Raw genomic sequence first — 25,012 nt, 5'->3', positions numbered from 1 at the left:
ACACCTGATCTGGTGTTCCTAAAAAACAGAGCAAAACCTGTTCTGAAATTAAGAAGGACTGAGAGTAGAATGTCGCACGGCATTGAATTACACTTCTTCTGAAAAGAGAGGGAAACAAAAGATCTAGGTTACAGACTATTGTCCTATATTAATGTATATTGAGCAGGATGTTTTTACTCTCAGTATTAATAATCTACCCTTAATTTATTGGACAGTCAAGGAATCACAGCTTTAAAAAAAAAAGCTAAACAATAATGATTAATGGTCTGCCTTATAAATACCACATATACCTTTTATAGCTTTTCTCTATTTCTATTAATTAATGTTATTTATTATTATCAAACACATTCTGAAGCATCAGGCTGTGTGTTTGTAGTAATTTAATCTAAATGCTAAAGCCATGTGAATAACACTTGTATGAACTTGCACACTTCCGTGAGGAAACGCACATTTGTTTATTCAAGTCACATGTTCTAGATTGTTGCTATTAGCATAGTGTTTCTAAAGACTTCTAAAACAGTTCTTTTGCAGTTAAACATAAGCTTTGGTTTGTCTTTCTAGCATATCTACAGTCAGTTCTCCCTGAAACAGCGTTGCTGCATTCTTGTAGTCTTCTCATGGTTAGAGGGTGTAAGGAAATGGATGGTTCATGGATACAGATTGTCAGGAAGAATAGGAACAAGATGATCTATGTAGGTTTAAGATGATACAAATGTATCAGCAAGTAAATGAGGGCAAAAACTGATATTTCAGATTACATTTCATCATATATAAGCTGTGTGGCAGTGTGAATATATAAATAAATTCCAATTTAGGCCACTGTTATAATATTTAGATCTAAAACACAACAATGTGTCTTAGTTTTAACAGCCAAATTAGTATTCAATGGCTGTTTTACGTCAATCCAGCTCAATTGACCTTCATAATAAATGCACTTAGGAAAAAGAAAGATTGGCCACAGCAGAAGGGAAGCTTTTTTTTCTAAATGAGATGACATACCTCTCATAATGTAGTATCTGCCCAGTGGGGTTACATTAGAACAAGGCTACAGTATCAGAAAGGAAAAATAAAAAAAGAAACACAACAATAGAAACCAGAAATTAAAACGGAAGTACTGACCATGGATGAAGCGCAGCTGTCAGCTTTTGGAACATCTAGATAGCTTTTGTGATGCTTGCCTCACATGAAGCATTGCTCTCTTGCACATGCACAGCAGTTTTTGAACTCTTCAGACAATGTCCTGTATAGATTATATGTAATAATGTAAACCAGCCTTTAAAAAAACCCGAGTGGAAGTAACCTTCGAGATTTGATCTTTCGGATGTATCGTTTTTTTTAATTAATTTATTTTTTATTTAAAATTGTACTTGAGAGAAATAATCAGTTCATTTTGCTTATAAAGTTATTTTTTCATTACAACCCTCCACCCTTTGAGATCAGTTCATTTACTGATATGGCTGCTCACATTTAACATACATTTTGTGACCAAATGGTTGCATACCATGTGTAATGTTTTTGTGTGACAGCAATTATTTATTTATTTATTTATTTATGATTATTAAGTTGAGCTGAAAAAAGTAACAATGTCACTGTGACACAGTCATTCTCACTATATTAATAATAGCACGACACCATACCAGCTCTTTTGCTGCATTAATATTAGGCTTTACATCTAATGGTATATTACAGAAGTCTAATTACAACAAAAATATTACTTGTATGTATGTAACTTGATCCACTCCAGTCCATGCAGCCTCTACCAGTCTATTCATATCACAGTGACAATACAAATATGAATAATTCTTTACTGACTACATATTTACCCCAGTTCAAAATTTTGTGGGGCTGGTAAGTAGTTAAGTACCTTTTTCTGTGGGAGGGTACTACAAACAAAATTGTAACGTCACAAATGACGTCTGAGACTATAGTGAATGATGTCCTATAGGTGAAATCAGAAAGATTTTCTAGATAAGCTTGTCTGAGGCTCACTACTTTGACCACAACTGCTTTGAGTCATTAAACCTGTGTTCAGAGCTTACTGTAAATCACCTACACTCAAAACAAATATGTTTTCCGTTAGCTGACCTTCTTTATTGCGTGTGGTTATGATTTTATTTTCATCAGGGCTTCTATAAATTTCCTTCTCTGTTTATTTATTTTCCATCTGGCGAGCCTGTCAGTATCAATATTGTTTGGGAATGGATTGTTTGTAGCTTCAGGCTGGCAAGCTGCTGGTTCTGGCATGGACTTTGAGTACACTGAGCCTGTGAAGATCTCTCGTATGGTTCCGTTTGAAGACCCACAGCAGATCAATTCCCTTAATGCTCATACCAGTACAGATACTGCTCAGACTGTGTGTGTAGCATTAGAAATAACCTGATACTCCTGTATGCAACATTTTTTCCCCACAAAACATGAGTACAGGGGCAAACTCTGACCAAAATAGTAGCGGTGTAAAAAAAAAAAAAAAAAACGTTGCTATTTCAAAGTATTGCAGTATTTTGATTTGCAATACTGAATTAATGTTAAACACCAATTTTTTATAATTAGTTTATATGCGAAGACAGTGGTTTACTTTGTGTTGTATTGAAGCCCTGACTGCTAGATATCAGTGTTGTGTTCTGTCTTCATATTCTACTGTAATTACTGCATAAAAGTATTTTTTTTTTGTTTACTCAGAACTACCAGATGATAGTCAAATCACCTTGTATCATGATCTTGCTAAGCTCTTGCTTGTATTCTGCCCTACAAAATAGAAATTAGAAATGTATTTTGTTATTTACGTTTTTAGTTTTTTAGTATTATCTAAATGTTATCTAATGTTCTGATTAACTTAAACAGTTTTGTAAGTTCATTTGTGTGTAAAATGCCTCTGATTTTCAGTCATAGAAAGAAGTCAGTTATGGTTCCAGTTGCTATGACGGCAACAATGTTTACCCGTGTCTGTGTTGACAAAGAGGACTTTGCCTCCCCTCGCACACTGCGCAGTTCAATCGTTTGCAGACTGCTGCAGTGTGTATGGTCTGCCATGTCTTGCTGATTTATACACGGGCAGTGGCTCTGGATCGATCATTGCAGTAGTGATTAGGGCTGAACGATTTTGGAAAATAATCTAATTGCAATTTTTTTATCTATAAATTGCGATTGCGATTTAAAATGCGATTTTTTTAATTTTTTAAAATCAATTTGTTTAATAATAAACAATGTCAGATTTATTTAAAGCACAGGTAACAATAAAGCAAACAAATCTATGCTTTTCCTTTTCACCAATTTTTTTTTAAATAGAAAAATAAATATATAAATAGCTTTTCCTTTTCACCATTTTTTTTTATAGAAAAAAATAGATATAAAAAAATTTAACTTACTGCTCTCCAGCTAGTAACATCATAAAAAAATAAAGTGCAAAAAACATAAAGAGAATCTGCTTTAACCAACTCGTTATTTTTTGTATTTGAAGATGCAGCACTGGTCGTTGGCATTTTAGCCTTGCAAATACCATACGAGGCTTTGTGATGTTTTTTTTAGGGCGTTTTCACACCTGTAGTTCGTTTCTCTGGTCTGAATCAGTTAATGAGTTTGTTTGCTTGTAGCGTTTTCTCGCTCTGTTCGGTCTGGTTTCACATAGGCATAAATGTAAACGCACCAAAATGCGCATCAATAAACCACGCGAGCAGCCTGTGTCCTCTGATTGGTCAGAGCTGTCTGACACAGGAGTACGTTAAATATAAATATACGAAAAAAGTAAATACAGCGAGAAGATTTTGTTTCTACGTGCAGCGCAGATTTATACATAATAAACAGAGTCACGCGGCTGTGAGCGGTGAATACAGCGCAGACGGCGCGAGCATGGACACAGTGTTTGTTCACAGCTGTGGTAATTAACGTTATCCACCTCCTCTAGCTGGTCTCGGTTCGGTTCTTTTGATCCGCACCCGAGTGCGATTACTGTTTTCACACCTGCCCAAGTCACGTGACCAGTCAAATCGCAGCCTGTGCGGTTAGAGAATCTCATTTTAAAATATCGCGAGATAATCGCAAATGCAATTAATCGTTCAACCCTAGTAGTGATCTTATCAGTTTTGGTAAACACCTGCTTTTTTGAATTTTCAGGATGACAGCCACCTCCAAGGATGGATTTGGCTGCACAGTTCTCTGTATTTCAGGCTTGTAAGTCTTGAAGAAATTTGTCATAATTAGAGCTTTAACTTTTTGTTCATATTCTGTCTACACTTCTGCTGTGATGAGTATTGTGTTGGTATGTATAGAGTAATACAAATATGGTTTCACTATAGGGTTAGGGGTGGACAATATGGCCCTAAAATATTATCACAATATTTGATGGTATTTTTGCAGTAACGATACTTTATTATTGCAATCCTATTGCACAACCCTATCTGAGATATTAAAAATAAAACTTTTATCAGATTTGTAACAGAAGTCAATGATCCAGAATGTCATGATGCTAATAATGCACTCCATATATCTCCATATATCCAGGACTGAAGCTGGATAGTTATAAACTGTCTCTAGTAGATATATAATGGGAAATGAGAACAGTGTGAATTTTTCTTTTGCTGAAAACAGCAAAAAAGTTAGACCCTCATGTGATAATTAGGGGTGGGTGATAAGGCACAATATTTTAAGGTATAATATCGTTCTTGATTATTCAAAAATGTTAGCGATATCATTGTGTACGATACGATATGGTACACCCCTATGAAACACACTCCTAAAATTTTACATTTACTTGGCGATATGACAAACCATACTGTATGATATCTGCATCAGTCGTTAGGTATGTTTTTTTTTTTTTTTTTTATAAATAATCATCATTGGGCCATTGTCTGGGTATTTCAAACCGTGCAGTTGGCAGCTAATGTGACTTTCCAGTACTGCCTGTCTGGGATTAGCAAATAAACAAGGGTAATTGAGTTTAGTGTCAGCCTCAGATGCTCTGTCCACAGAAATACACACTGTCTTATAGGGTTTTCACACTTGGACAATTTGAGCATCTAAAGTAGGCTCTGCAGAGTTTTAAATGAGTTTTGGTGTGAACGAAGTGTTCCGAGATGTCATCAGTGTTAAAGACAATCAAAGAAGAAGTCCTGCAGCCATCTATAGTTCGCTTACAATGTGAACACCCTTTTAAGTTCAGTTTCACACTTTTTTTTTATCATCTCAAGTGAGATATCTTATTCATGGCAAGTTCATCAAATGAACTTGTGGACTCCTGTAAACAGCCCAAAAAAATGACCAAACTAAGACCACCTCCAAGAGGATAGCAGTTTGCTTCCTTTGTGGTTGAAAGTAAAGCAGCCCAGGTTTCACACACATACAAATGTAGTTATGTCATCACCAGTAGAAAGCACTGTCATGTTTTGCACACTATTATGCTAATAAAGATGTTTGGAGCTAACTGTAGGCACTAGGGCATGGCATTTTTGGCTGTGATGTTATTACTTTTAGTACTTTTATGGGGATACACTGGAATGAAATGTTTTAACTGATACCAAACAAAATGAAATATTTGGCTGATGATGGCTAAATACTGAATAGTGTACACGTTATTTTCCAGTGAAAATTTATACCTATATTTTTGTTTAATTATATTTAGAAAATGATTGCTGCTGCTGCTTCAGAATATTATGAAAAGTCATGAAATAAAAACTGTATTTTAATTAGGGATGGAGGAGGAGGACAGAGAGGAGAGAAGAGTATAACTATAAATTTACACAGAAAAAACTACCAATTCAAATACTAAGGCTAAGTTGTCCTCTCTTTTAATAGCAAACAAATTCCAAGCATAACAAATTGAAACTAAACCCTTTATTTTATGTAATTTGTACAAGTAGAGCATAAAAAGGGCTTGGATCTTGCGCTTATTGGCTCTATCCCCTAATATATATCTTAAAAATAGTCATTGCTTGATCTATTTTTACCATTATTCAGTATATTTAGACGAACACTGAAAGTTTTTTTTTTTTATTAGTTTCAGATTTATAATTTTGCTTCAGTTTTTACTTTCATCCAACTGCCAGGAATCAATATATACCTCATTCTTCAGTACCAAATTTAAAAACCCAGGTAGAATTTCTAATCTGTATTAGTGAGCCAATTTGCTTATTCAAAAATCAAGACTCCTAACTAATTATACTGATATGCGTAAATGCCAACATCTGAAAGACAGATGATGATAAAATGTTAGAAAAGACTGATTCATTTTCCCCTACTCCCTTCTCTCTCTCTCTCGCTCCATCTCCCTCCTAACCTTCTTTCTCTTCTTCCCTCCCTCTGTGCTGATGGAATGTGAACTGTATCCCCTGCCAGTGAGACAGTAATTAATGAGGCTCTGAACATGGTGGATTAGATGTTTGGCAGCCCCGTCTCTCACATCCTGTTGATCACAACAGAGAGGGCTCTTCTCTCTGTACTTGTTATAGAACCTGTTCTCACGGTTCTTCTCCAGAACAGCCTTGTTTATCTGTCTTTTTGATATGATTGCGCTCCCAGCAGGTTGAGGTGCAGGGAGTGGGAGAGGTTTGGGGCGGTGCAACCTTTCATGTGGGAACACACATGTTCAGAAGGTAGCCTCTTCCATGATCCCTTGCCGTCAGGTTGAAGTGTGGTTGCCAAGGCAACCGCCCGAGGCTAAGCCAGTAGGATGGCGTGTGAGGTGAGTAGAGCTGCTGGGATAAAGCTTCAAGTTTAATTTACGCTGAGCTCATACGACTTTGCTGATACTCGGGAACAGTGTGAATCTCTTGTAGATTATCTAGCAGATTCCGAGTGTCTTTAATGTGGCAGGTTCAGGGTAATGATTAAGTTAGGGAATTGTGCAGTTATTTAAGGTGGCTGTTGATTCTACAGGAGGGGTGTAACTAGGGCCCAGTCCCATTTTACCCATTGTACCTACCACTTACCCCTACCCCTCTGTTTTGCATGTGCTCGCCAAGGGGTAAGGGTGTCACGATTCTTGTTGGAGGCTGGAGATTTTTCACACTTCAAACTGAGGGGTCTGAGAATCACTGGTAAGATGGCAGAACAAGCAACCAAAGAAACCCACAAATGTATTTTTTTCCTAGTTAAAAGTGATAATCAGCACTATATAACCATAGTATAATGTGTAATTTCAATGTTTTCTGGCCAAATTCTACATAACAGTCCTAAAAAAGATAGCTAGTAGTTTGTCTCAGTAGCTAGCTAGCTAGCTAGATAACTTTCCCGTTTCACCTAAAATGCTGCAACATTTAAGGTGGAGCAGAAAAATAAAGTAAAATAAAATAAAAGCTAATCAAAGCTCCCTGTCACAGAAGAATTAAGGAATGAACAATAATTATTCATTTTTGTAACTCTGTTCTAAGGGGAAGAGTTACACTTGAAAACAAGGGGTAGGGGTAAGTGGAAGGGCCAAGGGGTGAAATGGGATTTGGCCTTAAGCCACAAAAATGTGTGTTGCACTGGAACAAGTTGATGAGACACAGCAGTGCTGCTGGAGTTTTTAAACATGTTAGCTGAACTGACAAAAGAAGGAAAAGAAGGACTGTAGTCTGTAATTGTAGAACTACAAAGTTCTTCTATATGCTCGTTGGAGCTGTTTTTTTGTATCATTATTTATATAAATTAAGTAAGCAGATAATTGACATTAATATACATATTTATAAAATGTTTAACATTAGTAAAGTACAATCTTTCAGGCCTGATATTTTCCCTAATCTATTTAGACAAGCAGCATAGACACATCTATGAGAAACTAAGCATTGGGCTAGTAGCAGCAGAAAATTTAAACGCAATACATCATAAAATAGTCAGCACGTATGCAACATATCTGCGATAATGACAATAACAGTGCTTTTATTTCCTCTTTGTATAGACTTAGCATGTTTGGCAGTGCCATAGATTGGCACGATCTTTTCTATGTTTGTTGTGTGAGGCCACTCGCAGCCAGTGCCTCAGCAGGAGTGAACTCATGGTTGGCAGATGGAAGCACCAGCACTGCTGGGAATCGGGCACTGTAGTCCCGTGACTCAGTGTTTCCTACCCAGAGCCCAGAGCAAATTATCCAGTTCAAGAGAACCCAGCATTGCTGGTGTTTGTAGAAGAATGTAATGATATGTACACTGTGACTCAATCGTTTGGGTTGGTTGTCAGTCACACAGGCTTATGTTTGTTGGTTCAAATTTCAGTTGAGATCCGTTCTATTTATTTGTCCTGCAAGTGAATTTTCAATAGAATAGAATAAAAAAAAAAAGTGTAATATAATATTTAGCTGCAGATGTGTTCACCATGTGTTCTAAATATTGTCTGCTTGTTAAGTGGCTTCAGTGCTTAAGTTATGTGGGATCAAACATATGGTGTTTAGAAGTGATTGTGTTCTCATTAAGCATATTTTGTCAGAATATTCTGTCTAGACAAGATTTGCTTGAAGAATAAAAAGGAAAATTGAATCATCGTGTTAGAGAGAGAATAACACCTACAGTATGTAAGTATACGTAAGAGGGATGTGATGGACCATAGCTGATCTGTGATCTATATGTACATTATCTGTATGAAGAATAGATTATTTGCCAAAGTTTAAAAAGATTTGGCTGTACATAGCTGCGTAATGTACTCTTGAGAGGGGTATCTTATTAATGGTGTTACAGTCTTTAGTCTGTTTCATCCATGTCATGTTAGTTTTACACATTCTACATATGTAAGTTTGATTTAGATTTGGTTAAAAACTAAAAAAAAAACACACACACACCAGATTGAGGATATGTAGGCTGCACATTGAGTGAAGTTTTGTTTTAATAAGCATTTGCAAATTTGTGCAAGCTCTGAAGTTTAATTTAGTTGTCGAACAAGGAGCTGCAATGTCAACACTAGTGCAAGTAAGTGCATTTTTACCTATATCGTTGTAACACAGTAATTGAGAAATGTTTTTATTGCTCTCACCAAGCACAAATAGCCATTTATGAAAGGGCATAGGATCAAGGCTAAACATGTAAAACTGCATCTAAGTGAAACAGAAGCAGGGTCATAGAAAAAGCTTCATGAGGTGATGGTGGTTTGAAGAATTAAGGACACAACGGGGACCAGACCGCACTGAGTGTACTGAGACAGATTCTCTGGCTTCACACCTGCAAGCCTGAGAGGCTTTACACCCACACACCACCCAAATAAGAGATTTGGTTTAGACTATTCATGTCTCTGTGTGTAATCCATGCCAAGTATTGAGAGCTGAAAGCCTTCGATGATGTACTGCACGCTCATCACTCAATAGCACAGCGGCAGACAAGAATTTATCCTCTTTTTAAATCTGTAATTGAGATGTCATTTTAGCCCCATTACATTGTATCTCATTATGTAGTGAAGCCAAAGCAAAGTGCAGGGACACTAAACATGGCTGCATTGTTTTGAATTGTGGCCAGGAAATGTAGTAGTATCTAGGGGTGTGCCATATCCTGGATATATGGAGATATTTGGAGTGCATTATTAGTATCATAACGTTTTGGATCATTGACTTCTGTTTCAAATCTGATAAAACACTGGTTCATGTTATCCACCCCTAGTGGTGTCCCATTTTGCATAATTCCCCAGACATGCGTAGAAAAAAGAAAATGCTAATGATATAATATGTTTAATTTATTTGCCTGAATTTTACAGTACAAAATGAGGCTGAAGACTAGTGTATTCCACAACAAATTTTAGACCTATGATATATGTTGAAGTAATGGCCTCTCCGGTCAAGGGTCGCATTTCTACTAGATAATGAAGCGTCACTGAGAGGATTTGATTGTATTCAGTAACAAGGGCATCAGTGAGTCCAGGATATTAGATGATAACCACCCCACCTCTTTCTCAATTCCTCAACTCATCCCAAAAGTATTAGAATATGAAGCACCATCTTGCCAGAGAGAACACTTCCGCTGCTCCACAGTTTCTTTAAAATTGGAAATAACTTGGAGCACATTGGCTTAGTTCTTCTCTCGGGCAGAATAAACTCAATTACTGTGTTGAAAAAGGGTTACATTCTCTGTGAACCAATGCTCAAATTAATAGGCTTTGTTTTCTGAAGTTACTTATAGATATTAAAATGGTATTTGTAATTCTGATCTAGTCAAAATAAAACATGTCTGTTGTTATGCCCCTAAGTTGTTGTGGTGCCTCAGATTCATCCTACTAAACCACTGAAGCTTGGAAGCTGGTTCCAGTAACACAGGGCAACCTCACTCAGACTGAGACACTATTTCCATTGTGTTTAACTGCAGTAAAACTGCTTTGGCCTTAGCCTTACAGTACCACCCCCCACTGATCAGAGTTGCTTTAGGATGTTTCTGGAAGGCCACTGCCCTTTTCCAGTCACCCTAGGTTACCCCAGTCACCCTTGCTAGTCATAGTGTTCAAAGATCTGAAGGGACAATGTGTTGGAAGCTGGCTGTCAGGAATTTTTATGAGTTCCTCTTGTTCATGACCATGTTCAGGCTGACAAAGTGATGGGGACTGTTCACACTGGCTTTTCTCCTAGATGCCAGGCGACTTAGCGATGGCATGGGAAACATGCAAGGAAGCTATTTGGAGGTGTCTTGGGGCAACCCTTTGTTGTAACTTGGTTTGATAAACACTTGAGGCTTTTCACATGCAAATGTTTTCACATGCAAATCCTTCTGTAGACAATAGAGGTGTACCATATCGTACTGTACACAAAATTAATATCGCCAACATTTTTAAAAATATCGTAAACAATATTATACCCTGGGATATCGTGCCATATCACCCACCCTTAATTATCATATCAGCGCACTACTTTTTTGCTATTTTCTAGCAAAAGAAAAATTCAGACTGTTCTCATTTCCCATTCTATATCTACTATTGATGGATTAAATCCATCTGTCCAGTATCATTCATTTTATTTTAATCCTGAATATATAGAGATTTTTGGAGTGCGTCATTAGTATCATGACATTCTGGCTCATTGACTTCTGTTACAAATCTAATAAAATTCTTATTTTTAATAACTCAGAGGTGTGTCATATCATCGTATGTAATATAAAATTACAGTCTTATTTGTAGCAGCAGTGTATTCTCGAAATACACTTCTAATTCAGTGTTTTGTCATATCACCAAGTGTATCATTATATAATCGTGACATAATTGTAGGGCCATATTGCACACCCCTAATAGACAGTAATGACTAAACTTGCACACCAACGTTGACAATGACGAAATCACATTCTTAACATGAGGACAGAATAAAAAAAACACTCGGTGAATTTTGGTGAAGTGAGCAATCAATTTTAGTCTGTCTTGTTGCTTATTATACATGTGCTTGGATTTAAGCCCACTGCATGAATGCTTAATAAATTAATAAATTGTCTCTTTTCATTCCAGCCCATCATAATCTCACATGGGTAGAGTCTAGGCCCCATGTACAGTATACAACCCTAATGGGACTCATGTTGAAACCATACTAGTCCCATTACTTACCCTGATAGAGCCAATAACACCGCATGGACAAAACTTCCCAGTTCCCAGCTGGGCTACACATACAGGCCCCACACAGGCATGTTATCAGAATTCTAGTCCCTTTGGTTTTATTTATTTTATTTTATTTATTTATTTAAATAACGGGGACAATACACATTAATGAACATCATTATTTCTTAATGTAAGTGTGCTAGATTTAGCCAGATGGCTAATTTTCATTTCCTGTCCCTGGGCAGGTTAATGTTCTAAAGGAGACAGTCTTACACAACACAGTAGATGTGATACATAAAAAACAAACAAGGTTCATAAAATACAGCTTAAAACAAAGTCAATCATTATGCAAAGTCAATCACAAATCTGTGCTCAATAACCAGGCTTTCATAATTATGTTATCAACTTATTGTGAGGGATGCATAAAAAATCAATTATGATTGCAGTGCCTAGAAAATGTTTCAGTACCTATTAGTTTTAAACACATTTTTATACTAATGATTTATCAGTGACATTAAATGGTCTTAAATTGACAATATCATTTATAGCAATTATTTCTGCTGCAAAATATTGTCCAAAAAATTGGTTCTCACAACAGGCCTAGAAGCTTCAGATATGCACTAGTAAATAAGCATCTCCTTCACCACATTTGATAGTTGACTTTAGAGGTTTCCCGCATTAAAGTAACAGATTTATAGAGAGCTAACCACTGCCAGATCCTTCGCTATGTCCGATCACGAAAGCCGCCAAGAACTTGCGGATAAAGCTCTATAATCTCTCACTCATTTGTCTGGCAGAATGTCTAATGGTGAAGACAAATGAGAGGGCTGAAGTTTACTTTCTTTCTCTTTCCACCTCACACTGTCATTCTGCCCATCTTCCACTTCTTCTTCTTCCCTATTCTTTGTCTTAAGTGGAATTGATTGGTTTGAAGACTGATGTTTTGGAAGGCATTATGGATTAACGATTTGCGCCTTACTCGTGTTACAGGCTATAGCTCAGCACTTCTGGAGTTTTGTTTCCAAATTAGTCTAAATGTATTTAGGCTTAGTCAGTAGCTTTCTATCTCACTTCATTGTTAGGGGGATGAGTTATTTAACCATATATACTGGTAGGGCTGGGTATTGAAATTCGATACCATAAAGGCACCAACCGAAATGTCTTAAGTACTGAAAGATTAGGTGCCTGTTTTCGGTACTTTGCATGAAACGTGCATAAGCGTGCCAAACGTGGAGAGCACGGACAGCAAGGTAAAAACAACATAGACGGTGCCCTTGTGCAAACAAGTGGAGAGTGTGCAGAGAAATGCGGAGATCATGTGGGCGGTGACCATTTAAATTATCGACACTCTGCTGCTGTGCTAAAATCTCAGGCAATCCCTCTTGTGCTGTTTCTCACTATTTTGATTACAATTCAGTACCGAATTTAAATTATCAAAATGGTTCTGGTATCGCAAAATTTAAAACGATACCCAGCTCTATATACTTGAGGCTCAATATCTCAATAAGATTTTAATTCAGTAACCACAATTGTTGCACAAATAATCATACAGTGTTTGTATTGGTGCTGATACTGGTACTTGCACACAGCATCAGTATTGTCAATAAAGAGAACTGATACCATGAAACAGTTACTGATACACATGCATGCCACTAGATGATGCTTGAACCAATTTCAGATGTTCAAATATGCAATTACTCAACCAGTAAATTGTGTTTTTTTTTTTTTTTTTCCAAGCTTATACATCTCATTTAAGATGCAAAACTCTACTTTGACAAATAATAAAATATGTCATCAATATTGGTGTCACAAGCGGATATTAATGCACCCTAATAACTACTTCAATAGCTACTTTATGCACATGCAGTTTATTATGTGTATTCTCATGCATTTTGTATGTTCAGGGAGGTACTACCCTTAAACCTCATCCAACTGAGAAATGACTGGAAATATCAATGTCCTGTTTCATTTTTGAAGTTCTCTACTGCCAGGAGAAATGTTAGCCTCTACAAACTGGCTCTCTGTCGGCTATTGTTTACGGTCTTTTAGTCATAGAGGAATTATGTAGCTAGAGTAAGTGAATGGGCTCCATTCAACTACATTCCAATGCAGTACTTTACGATTGTCCAACACACAATATGTTGATTTAAAGCCCTGTAAACTCTCAAGAGATTCATAGAGAGGTTATGATACTTTTCAGGCCCATTGTATTTTAAGTTAGAAACTCTTTGATGTACTGCTGTTGTCTTTTAAACAATTAAAGCTGTCCTTGACATGACACAACCTTGTTTCCACATCCTTATTCCATTATATTATTGACTCATTTTCACAGAGATCCCAACCATAATATTATTTGGCACATGTTAAAAGTGTTTTTAATAGTGCTGACCTTGGAAACTTCAGTGTTTTTTGTACAGATGTAATAAGTGTTCCCTTTACCTAATAAAGGGGCTTGTCCACATTAGCACTAGCCATGTTAACTACTGCCTTATCCTGTTGCTAATGTATAATTGTGTGCTCTGTCTATCACTTTCACTCTTTAGAGCAGGGAGTTTTACACAGAGGCACGAAACAAAAAGAAAAACCCTCACAGACATTTAAAAAAAACTGCATATGTTATTCTGTGTGTTTTTCTGAGGAGTCGTTTTGTAATGTTGCTAAACTCTTGATTTTCTGTCCATGGTGGTTGGTGTGTGTTGTGCATTCCTCTGGCATTCTGTTCTCTGAAGTTGTTGTCAGTTCTTCCTGTCTGTCTTAGACTGGAGCCATTTCACAATGATTCCATTCTAAACAATGTCCAAGGACTGGATTGCTTCTTTTGCTCTTTGTTGTAGGTCATCACTTGCATTCAGAATTAAATGAATGAGAGTACTGAAGAAGTTGTACGATATAATGTTGAGAATGTTAAACATTTCAGATTTTTAACAGATTGGCACTTCACCTATCATTTTTGTAAGGCTAATAAAAACAAGACAAGGAAAGCTACATACACAAAATCGCCTGAAGCATCTGGATTAAAAAAAAAGTGCTATGCTGTGATAACCGTCTATACTCTGGATTTCTGCTAGAATTGTCTGTGTGGTGCAACCCCTATTGGTTTAGATATGCATAAACTAGTAAAACTTGCCTAGGATTGAACTTTGCATACATCTAGTGCAACTAGTTCCAAGTATCTATTTTATCCCTAAAACCTGTCAGTTTTCACAGTACTAAAGTACTACCTCATCTCTTACAGGCACGTCCAGTCATGATTGAAGACAAGGGTCATCGCGTGACGGACTACTTCGTGGTGGCCGGACTGACAGACAAGTCCACACCGCTAGAGCAGGATCTTTCTGAGACAAAGTCTAGTGGTCCCAAAGCCCCAATCACTGATCTGGCAGTAATCAACAAGTCTGCGGGTGAGACTGTGCCTGAAGGCTTTACATGCATTGAGGTCACCACCACAGGCCAGCCAGCCAACCTCAACCATGGAAGCCTTAAGAGTCCAGAACTTTTCCTGTGTTACAAGAGGGGCTATGGGAAGCCTCCTTTAAGCGACATTGGGTAAGTGTAACTATTTATAATGCAGAGATTGAGTAGTCCAATTGATTGGTATTGACCATTTGATGTTCTTAATCAAGTATAATATTCACTTGGACTCTTTATGATTAAGTCTTTTGCATTTATGAGAAGCTTGTAGAGAGAGTTTAGTACGGGATTTGCAGGACATCCTTTTATTTCACAAATAAAAGGGAAACCATCCAAACTGAAAATTACATATCTGAATACCATAGCAAATGATAAGTGAGGGGGGTTATCTTTTTAGGCTATGTCCTGAACATGGCTGCCACCTTGAAAGCCGCCATATGTAGTTTATGTAATAAAAGGATGCCCTGCAACTTTTAACTCCCTGTATAACAATGTGTATTATCATCATGCAAATTGCCAACTAATTTCCAAATGCTGATGCATCAAAAAAGTAAGTGGTATTCAGGTTCTAATTGTTATTTGATTATTTTTAATAATAATTTAATAATTATTTCTAATAGTGAGTGATTTACTAACAGTGCCATATGAAGGCAATTACGTTTTTGGCAAGATTCACTCATTCCATATCAGTGGGTTACATAATGCTGCAGAGTTCTTATTGTCTTGTGCGGGCATCAGACCAGACCCTCAATGAGCTTTCCATTACATTTTGCTTAGCAAAGCCAGTTTAATTGCTAATTAAAAAAAATAAAATCATTGATTGCTTTGTACAATGACCGTTAAATGCTTGTCATCATCTTCTACCCAGAGAATATATATGTTTTGCACGTTTATTGCATGTTTTCAAAACCAAGCCAAGTAATTATTTTTCTAATTAATGTTTATTGTTTAAAACAGAATGTTAGTTTTAGCATTGTTTTAATGTTCATGACTACAGTACTAATTTTAAATACTATTTTTTTTTTCTTATCATGGTCTGAAACTTAAATCCTAAACTCTAAATCCTAATGCTGAAGCAATATCAGTATTTTTTAAGAAACATGGCTTGTCCACTATAGTACCAAAATTGTCCAGTCCCATTTATTTATTTGTATTAGTATTGTGAGCACTAACCAGCTGGCAATGCTTTTTCGTGAATAGAAAATGGAAAGCCTAGACTGGTACATTGGGACTGCTTGCATCATCTTTATTTGCGTCATGCTTTGCTTGTTACAGATTCTCTGAGAAGTTGGTAACAGGCCTCTTGCTGCACAAGGAAGTGCTCACACATGCTTTGCATTCAAAGTCCTTTTTATCTTGCTCTCTGTGTCTCTTACTTTCATTTTTTAGTTTTTCACTTTCTTCTCACTTGCATTTTTTTCCTGTGGTATGTATCAGATCTTCCGACTGACCATCAACAGATTCAACATTTTATTTTTATTTTTTTAACTGGGCCTAAGTTTTTAGTAAAGTATACTAACAACGTGAACAAGGATGAAATTAACTGCAAATTTAGTTTGACAGGGATAAAATAATCTTATATCTTTATAAATTTAATGTTGTCTACATATAAAGACCAGCCAATTCCTCGTATGTACACTCGTTGCCTATTTTATTGTCTCCTCTTATAATATAGGAGCACTTTTTGGTTCTATAATAACAGACTGTAGTCCAACTGTTTTCTCAGTTTTTAGGATTACAGCTGCACTATCGAAATAAAAAAATACATTGTAATATTTAAATGTTATGAGAGATGTACATATTACAATATCTAATATCTAATATCTTGTTTTCACCACATTTCTCAACATCATGTCATCAGTAATGCACATCAGTAATGCAAAATGATACTGGACTGGTATATCAGGATAATTTGCGGGAAATGTGAAAACTGCGTCAGGCAAGTTGTACCTTGCCGTGTATGATTTTAATTTGCCTTGGGTGCCTTTCAACATCTTGCGATGTGACGTCTGCACCTGAACAGCTGTTAAGCTGAAACTTGAGGAGTGAATTTGATAGTTTGGTCGGGTCGAGGTCAAATCACGTTCTAACCACAAAGGAAACGCTCTAAAATTCCTTTGGGACTAAACTGAGAACACTTCCTCTTGCAGAATTATTCTTAGTCTAGCAGTGATAAGGAGATGTTTAAAAACTCCAGCAGCACTGCTGTCACTCCTGTTATACCAGAACAATGCACACTAACTCATCGCCACCATGTCAGTGTCACTGCAGCTCTGAGAATGGTCCACCACAAAAAAAAACCTGCTCCTCTATGGTCAGTGGAGCTGATAAAAATGCAGAAACAAGACAGGGCTTCTAATATTATGGGTGATCGGTGTACACATATAAGCATATATAAGAGGGCTTACAAATTAACCCTCTCCCGTGGGAACCTATATTTAACTGGTCTGTGGATTTGTTTGCACTGATAGTGGGTTTTAAATTGCCCTTTAGTAAAGCCTGAAAATAGAATGAGGTAATCCTAGTGCAGTTCATAGGGAGATGTTGTAAAGGAAAAAGTGGGAAAAGGGTGCTTTAGAGATCAGATTTCTGGAATCACAGTTGCTGATAAAAATGTCTTTGATATTTATTTTCTGTGAAGTGACCATATAGGCCTTTAGATTTTAATGCAAAGCCGGCTGATTTTGATTTGTTTAAACATAAATGTCAAATTTAAATAGTGGGAAAAGTTAATGGCCACTTGTTCTTTTGTTAATAATATAGGTTAATGTTGAGTGTAAATTGCCGTGTTCTCTAAACGTATAATCTATTTTACTTGAGGTTAACTTCATTGGGCTCTTTTAGAATGTTCTTAGCTCATCTGTTTTGACATTGATTTATATCAGATCAAACCTTGTTTTATGAGTCGGTGCAAAAAAGAGCACAGTCTGTTAATTATTCATCGCTCTACTGTCTGTGTCACTTGGCAAAACTGAGCTATTTCCTCATTTGGGCCTCATGCTTTCATGACTAGCTTCTCATCGATGCTTATTTTTGGGTTTTAGTATGGGTTGGCTGGATTTTACCTGCTTTTTTTTTGCCAGTGTTTTCCTCCTCTTCGTAATGTGCAGAGATTAAGGAAAGATCCAGACATAAAAGACAGGCTGATCTCTTAGTTGCTCCTTCAGTCGATTGGTGTCTGATCCTGTTACCTCCACCAAGATTTCTATTAGTCTTGGCCTGGCATTGGCAGGCTAGGCTGACCCATTGAAGGCATATGAGGTGAGGATACTGAGACTGTCTGTCACCTGCCTCTGAGAAGATTAAGGGTGCATTGATCATGCATGTTTCATTAAGGCTTTGATAATAATGTTGCTTATTTGCTTTTTTCCCTGAAGCTCCCTCTTTGCAGGCCAAATGATGGCTGGAATATAAAAGACAAGGAGATTTAGGCCTGAACACACAGTATTTAAATGGACTCAATCTGACCATTACATGTCCATTACATGTCATGATGTTAAACTGTTAAGTTATGTTATTTCTGTTCTCAAGGCTAAAATTAATAAGGGTGTGTCTTTCTAGGGTGTTTTCACGCCTGCACTTTCTAATGTGGTTAAATCAGACTCTGGTTTATTTTACACCGTGCAAATACAGTATGTGACTTAAAATAGCAGCCTCTGCCTGAGCATTAATCTTTAGTACATTCTTGCTAACATTGTATTTAATGTATTTAAACAAGTTAGATTCAATATTTTTATCATATATAGATATATAGCATAGTTGTTTTAGGACACATGGAGCAAGGAATATTATCAAAGATTACCTGCATTCTTATCACTCACTGTGTTCTGAATATGGCTCTGGTATCTGGTCTGGTATTCTAAAATTGAACACTTTGAACAAAGAGAGAGATGCATGCTGGATGATGATCTCCTGTCTGCTTTCTGTATTGCTTAAGAATTATAAACAGCTGAACTTGGGATGCAAATACATTTTAAATGCACAGAAGGCTTTTAAATGTGGAATGTACTGATGTGCACAACAAAATCATATCCCCCCATTTACATTTTAAGTTTACAACAAGCTATTGCTATCTTTTTGTAGCTTCCCTGGTCTCCCCAGTTTGACTAAGGTGTCAGAAATGTGCCTCCAGCTGGAAAAATGGAAAAAATGCTTCTTTTTTTCCCTTCACGTGGCTTGGACATAATTGTTTGGTTTGTCTGACTCACCCCTTGATCATCAGTTCAGATATCCTCAGGAATAAAACACTGACTAGCCCTGATTTAAGCTCTGGAGCTTCTAAGGATTTAGAAGGAGACTCTGAGGACACCTATTGATAGTGCTTTTGTTGTGGCTGTTTTAACTAAATTGGTTATGACTAAACTCTTATAATCTGTATTGGATTGTGTAAACATGAAAACTTCCTAGAGAGAAAAAGGCAGGATTATTTGGTTTCGAAAAGAATACCTTGGTTATAATATGTACAAATATACGTAATAAATGCAAGACAGTGAGTCTGGCGTCTGAAATGGCTCAAAGGCTGAAAGGCTTTAGCAGTAATGTCATAGCAGTGTACAGACTGAGGGGAAAATGTGGAAGTAATGTAATGTGGCCTGGGTAGAATGAGTCATGGCCTGCCAGCACTTCTCACAGGACTATTATCTTATTGTAAGGCTTCTTCCTAGTTCAGCTTTAACTTTCCCAATCCAGGTAAAAGGGCAGTGAGTGAATGGATTAGAGACGCTCTTGTTTAACCTTTTACTCTTATGTTCTTTTCACTTTGCCCATACATGCTTTCTCACCCTCCCCACAGCATATTAAATTACACAAATCTTGTTTTTTTGTTTGCCAAATCATTCGAAATACGACACCACTGATATATCCTTGAAATGTTACCAGTTTATCAGTTTTGAAAATATTTAAGGATTGCCTTTCATTGCTTAAAGATCCATTCTAGCATTTATTTAAACAAATTAGATTCGATTTTTTATATTGTTTAGGCATTGTTTATATAGATAGATAGAGCATAACAGGTTAGACTATTATACTGAGGACTTCGCTTGGATGTTGACTGTGGTATTTTATTGGAATATTGCAATAAATGTCATGTATTAAGAAAAGAAAAATCTTCAAATATTGGGATACTATCTATTTGTTTGTTTATATAAATTTAGTTGCAGTACAACTAGCCAAGTACAACAAATTTTGTAACAGATGCAGCAAATAAGATAATAAAGCTTATGAAATATTACTGATAATATAGTACGGTCTTTCTGTTTGTCAACACAGGGTGCTGTATGAAGGTAAGGACCGTCTGATGCAGGGTTGTGAAGTGATCCAGGCTACACCATATGGGCGCTGCGCTAACGTTAACAACAGTTCGGCCACATCTCAGCGCATCTTCGTCACCTTCCGTCGCTCGCCGCCTGTCCAGCCACAGAACTCCCTTGCAGTCACGGACATATGCGTCATAATCACAAGCAAAGGAGAGACTCCTCCACACACTTTTCTTAAGGTTGAGAAGAACCTGAACTGTGGCATGGTGAGTCCACACACGGATGATAAATGACACTGACAAAAAAAAATTCGGCTTGGAAATGACTAGATTGTTTGTTTTGTAAAATGCACTGATTATATATTTTTATTATTCCAGTGGGGGTCCAGTGTGTTCTTGTGTTACAAGAAGTCTGTGTCTGCCTCCAACTCTATCGCCTATAAAGCAGGTAAGTCTGAGATTGACGTTTTTAATTCCTCATTCATTTCTCTGTTCCCTAGTGATCAACACTGAACTCTAATAACCCGGTCTGTGTTGAAAGATAACACAGACCCCTATGCGTCAGCTCTGTTATCATCAGTTTACACAGTATGCGACACACTGTCAGTCCCTCCTTTTATAGAAAATTGAGATCAAGGTGCTGATCAGAAACAAATAAAATGAGATTAACTTAATTAAGCCTGTGAATGACAGGAGAAAGATTTAAGCTTTAGCTTTAAAGTAAATGCAATTTTTGTTTATTCGACACAGCTGGAAGGCACAGCATTACGCAGTGTTATTACACAGTTTACTTATTTCTGGATGTAAAAAACAGATACTTTTAATGCTTCAGAACTTTCACACACTTATCACAGCTCATTCGCTGCTTTCTGCTCTCTTTTTTCCTGCTTTCCTCCACACGAGTGCTCATTAGTGAGGTCTTTGTGGACCATGAACAGTCTAGGATGCACCTAGACAAACTTTTGATGACTACACAATCCTCAGCCATTCTCTACCATTAATTGCATATTTTTATCCTCTGCAATTTTATTAGCTTTTGTGTTCTGCTGCAGATAAAATTAGCTGTTCTGCTGCTGTTTTCATGCTCATTTGTTTGGTCCACAACCATGACAAGAACGCTGTTCCCAAATGAAGCTTGGCAGAGATTGGTCACCTTAACTTTACCACATCCAACAATTGAAATCAAACACGTTTCAATTAATAAACTAACCCAGAGTTGCTGTTTCTGTCAGTCTGTCAGTTTGTAAAGGAAAAATACAAAATGATCAAGAACAGACTCATTTTAAGTTTTAGCTTGGCCATGTATGATGCTAGCCAACAGAATCATCTGACCTTAACACTACATAGAAGAAAGAAAGGCTGTGGGCAGATTCTGCAGAGCATATACTTGAGGCTTTTTGTATAGTTAATATTTCTAAAGGTGCCTGCAGTGAAATCCATTCACACATTTGAAACTCTGCACAATGAAGAACACCCACTTTTAACCTTCATCCTTCCCATACAATAAATTTTACTGTGTAACTTGTTACCAAGCCAGCTAAGGGTAAATGTTATCTGGTAGCACAGAAAGTATCGTTTCCCTTTTCTGCTAGCCTAGTTAAAGTCAGTCTTTTGACATTTTGCTGAAACAACATACGAGTGCTCCACTGTACATGGCTTGCTGTAATGTCTGCTGTTTCACAGTTATAATATTCTTAGTGCTGCTGGCTAAGACCTTTATCTACACTCCGCCTCATTTCCTTTCAAGTGACTGGGCTTGTTAATCGTCAAAGGGCTGGACTTCCTGACTCGCCTTACTTTGCTTCTCGTACATGGCTAAGCAGCATCAGATACTTAACATTTGCAACCCTGTCACGCATGAGTCAATATGTGTAAATGTAGTGTAATGTTTCTATTTGGGAATGTTCTTACATTTGTTTTGGGCTATAGATTGGCCATAGACTGCTAGTAAAAAAAAAAAAAAAAACTCTGCATCAATTATATTTTGCTTTGTGAATACCAGCTATTTTAATTTTAAAGTTGGTGCTAGACTCTGCTTAGAGTAATCCCTGGCTGTAGGGATATGGTTTTGGAAATTAGTGTATTTGCAAAGCATTGACATGTGCCATAAGCCACAGACCCAGTGAGCTAATGAAGATCTTGTACATTTTTAAAAGTTTAGAATTCTTGGGGTGCAGTGATTTTAGAGTAATAATGGTGTTAGAGCAATAATTATATTATACGTCTAATACAGGGTTTCTCACAGAAAAATGTTTTGTCAAGGAGGGCGGGGTATGGGCGAGAGGAACACACAAATACACTGAGCATCCTTATTGGCCTCTCCTTATGTTAGGGTCAATTGTTGTTAATACTTTACCTGTGGGAAACTCTAACATATAGTGATGATAATATTTCATAAATGGACTAAATGAACAAAACCATTTACTCCAAAATATGAATTTCTACACAGCAATTTATTTACATTAACATACATTTGCATTTCACAATCTCCTCAAATCCCCAAAAACTACAGACTGTTGCTTTAAAATAAATGTAGCCTTTTGTTTTTTGAAGATCAGTTCACCTTTACTTTAAATATTCATAATGACACATTTTGAGCAGGATTGTTCAATATTGAGCATGCCAGTGTGTGTATATAAAGTCTGAATGAACATGTCTAAAGTATTAATATTTAATTGACTTGGCATGACTTGGCTCATATCCTCTCTCTGGGTTCAGCTCATACAGGTTTTATGATGTTTTATATTTTAACTGCTGTTCTGTATTTTATTTATCTTTATAAACCAGGCGAAGAAAGGGTGTCGCTTAATATCAAACATGAATCATCCCCAGTCACCCTTTTTTGTTTCTACCAGTACCCTTATTAATCGAAGACAGAGTTGAAACATTTCAAATGTGAGCATTCTCCGGTCAGGAAAACATTGACAAGTACACTCAGTTCTGACGGTACATTTTCTTCCTGTTTCAGGTTTGATCTTCCGCTACCCAGAGGAAGATTATGAGTCCTTTCCTCTCTCAGACTCGGTGCCTCTCTTCTGCCTTCCTATGGGAGCCAAGATTGAGTCCTGGGCACCAAATACACGTTACCCCTTACCCGTCTTCTCCACTTTCGTCCTAACCAGCTCCTCTGGGGAAAAGGTAAAGTACACTAAATTGCAAGTCATAAAACAAGATTTAAAGGCTGCTTCATTAGTTCTCAGTCACCCTCTGGAGCATTCACACATATTTCAGAGCTATTTTTGTGTTTTATTAGGTAATTTACATTTATTTGGTCAAGTAATTGTTTTACCAGCAAATTAAACCCCTTTAAACCTTTTCTAGCAGCCAAGAAACTTAAATGTACACAGTCATTTTAATGGAAAATGTTTTAATAGCATTCTTTTATTTTTATCGCTATTATGCCTTCTTGGAGCCTTTGTACTCTACACTTGCCACGCTGGACTTCTTTAAAAAAAAAAAAAAAAAAAAAAGTCTATATTCTATATTCAGAATTTGTCTCAGTAGAAGTTTTCACGTTCCGTCGTCATTTTCTTTTTGTTTTTTTAGGTCTACGGTGCAGCCATCCAGTTCTATGAGCTCTACCCAACAGAAAATCTGAGTGAGAAGCAGAAGATCCAGCTGGGACTCCTCACCGCTGTAGACAAGAAACCCATTCCTGGCCGTACAGTCAACACCAATAAGTGCATCTGTCTGCTTTCACGGTGGCCCTTCTTCAAGGCCTTTAAAGAATTCCTCATGTTCCTCTACAGGCTCTCAGCTGATAGTGTCAACCCTCTGCCCATTGAGAAGTAAGAAAAAAACAACTTTTAATTAAGTGTAAATTGGGTTCTAAACAATGTGTGAAGTTGTTCAGTTTCAGTGAAGGATTCCTGTCCACCTATTTTAGTATTTGTTAAAGTTAAAGTTTTTGATCTATATCATATGTGTGTTTTTATCTTTCAGACACATCTCCCACTTTATGCATAATGTGCCCTTCCCCTCACCACAGAGGCCTCGAATAATGGTCCAGGTATGCATATCAATATCACTGTATTGCTAAACAGCAGGCACTGTGTATACTTACAAGGTTAAATTGAATTTAATGTGCTTTTAGAGAAGGTTGGATAGACGGGTAATGTTTTATATCAGCCACATTGTTTTAGTCCAGATAGGCTAATGCCCAAATGATTTACAGAGCTAGCCACATCATATCACCCATTTTTAGCGAGTTGCTGCAGCACTGCACAAGTTCACAAGGTGATGCAGTTTTTCTTTCAGCTGCAGAAGCCCATTAAATCCAATGTAGAAATCCGCTTAGAGTATTGAATAGTTGATTGAAAAGTATTGAAAAGTGTGTCTGAGTCTCGCATATTTGTAGAATGTGTAAAACTGATGCGCAAAGAAATCTTAACAGCACTAAATTGATACCCCTCTCACGAGTACATCACTCATTCCAGTACAGTAGAGTTTTAGAACTGAGCAGCGCTAGAAAACATTACTTACAACACGTTAAGCTGTATAGTTCAGTCCTGCTTAAGAATTCACTCAGACTCTTGCAGCTTATGTTTGGAGTTTGACAGCATTTAAAATTTTGCTGATTTAAAAAACAAAACCTTACAGAAGCCCTACACAATGATGTGTTACTAAGTTTACCTTAAAATGTGGCTTCCAGCACACTTAATCATTATGAAAGATTAACCAATTAAGTGGAAAAACAATGATGAGTAGGTGGTAGGTTCATATTGGGGTAAAAATGTGAAGTAAAAAATTTCTGTCTGTTTTTTTGCCCTCTTTGTTTTTCAGACTTGGGCACATGAAAACATTATGTTGTCCCAGCCTGTATGCACACCTTTACCACTAAGGTAAGCTGACATTGGTATAATTAATACGTTTTAAAAAATCTGTTCTAAA

At 36.9% G+C, this 25,012-nt stretch overlaps 1 protein-coding gene across 5 annotated transcripts in view; it reads left to right on the top strand.

Moving 5' to 3' along the window:
* The window catches only part of dennd4c (DENN/MADD domain containing 4C), a 61,281-nt gene that overhangs the window by 13,580 nt on the left and 22,689 nt on the right, over positions 1 to 25,012 (top strand). For 3 of the 5 annotated variants that reach the window (XM_022678282.2, XM_022678280.2, XM_007255194.4), the window contains exons 2-8: positions 14,693 to 15,003; positions 20,137 to 20,389; positions 20,501 to 20,570; positions 23,091 to 23,260; positions 23,669 to 23,910; positions 24,065 to 24,131; positions 24,905 to 24,963. In XM_022678282.2, the coding sequence (XP_022534003.2) occupies positions 14,705 to 15,003; positions 20,137 to 20,389; positions 20,501 to 20,570; positions 23,091 to 23,260; positions 23,669 to 23,910; positions 24,065 to 24,131; positions 24,905 to 24,963 (1,160 nt within the window). In that variant the 5' untranslated portion in view covers positions 14,693 to 14,704. Of the gene's footprint in view, positions 1 to 4,111; positions 4,168 to 14,692; positions 15,004 to 20,136; positions 20,390 to 20,500; positions 20,571 to 23,090; positions 23,261 to 23,668; positions 23,911 to 24,064; positions 24,132 to 24,904; positions 24,964 to 25,012 lie in introns of those variants that run through there. The other 2 variants (XM_022678281.2, XM_022678283.2) reach the window with 2 other exon arrangements.

The sequence above is a fragment of the Astyanax mexicanus genome, chromosome 8 (genome assembly GCF_023375975.1).
Source record: "Astyanax mexicanus isolate ESR-SI-001 chromosome 8, AstMex3_surface, whole genome shotgun sequence".
In the NCBI taxonomy this organism is placed as follows: Eukaryota; Metazoa; Chordata; class Actinopteri; order Characiformes; family Acestrorhamphidae; genus Astyanax; species Astyanax mexicanus.
This window is presented reverse-complemented; position numbering and strand designations above follow the sequence as displayed.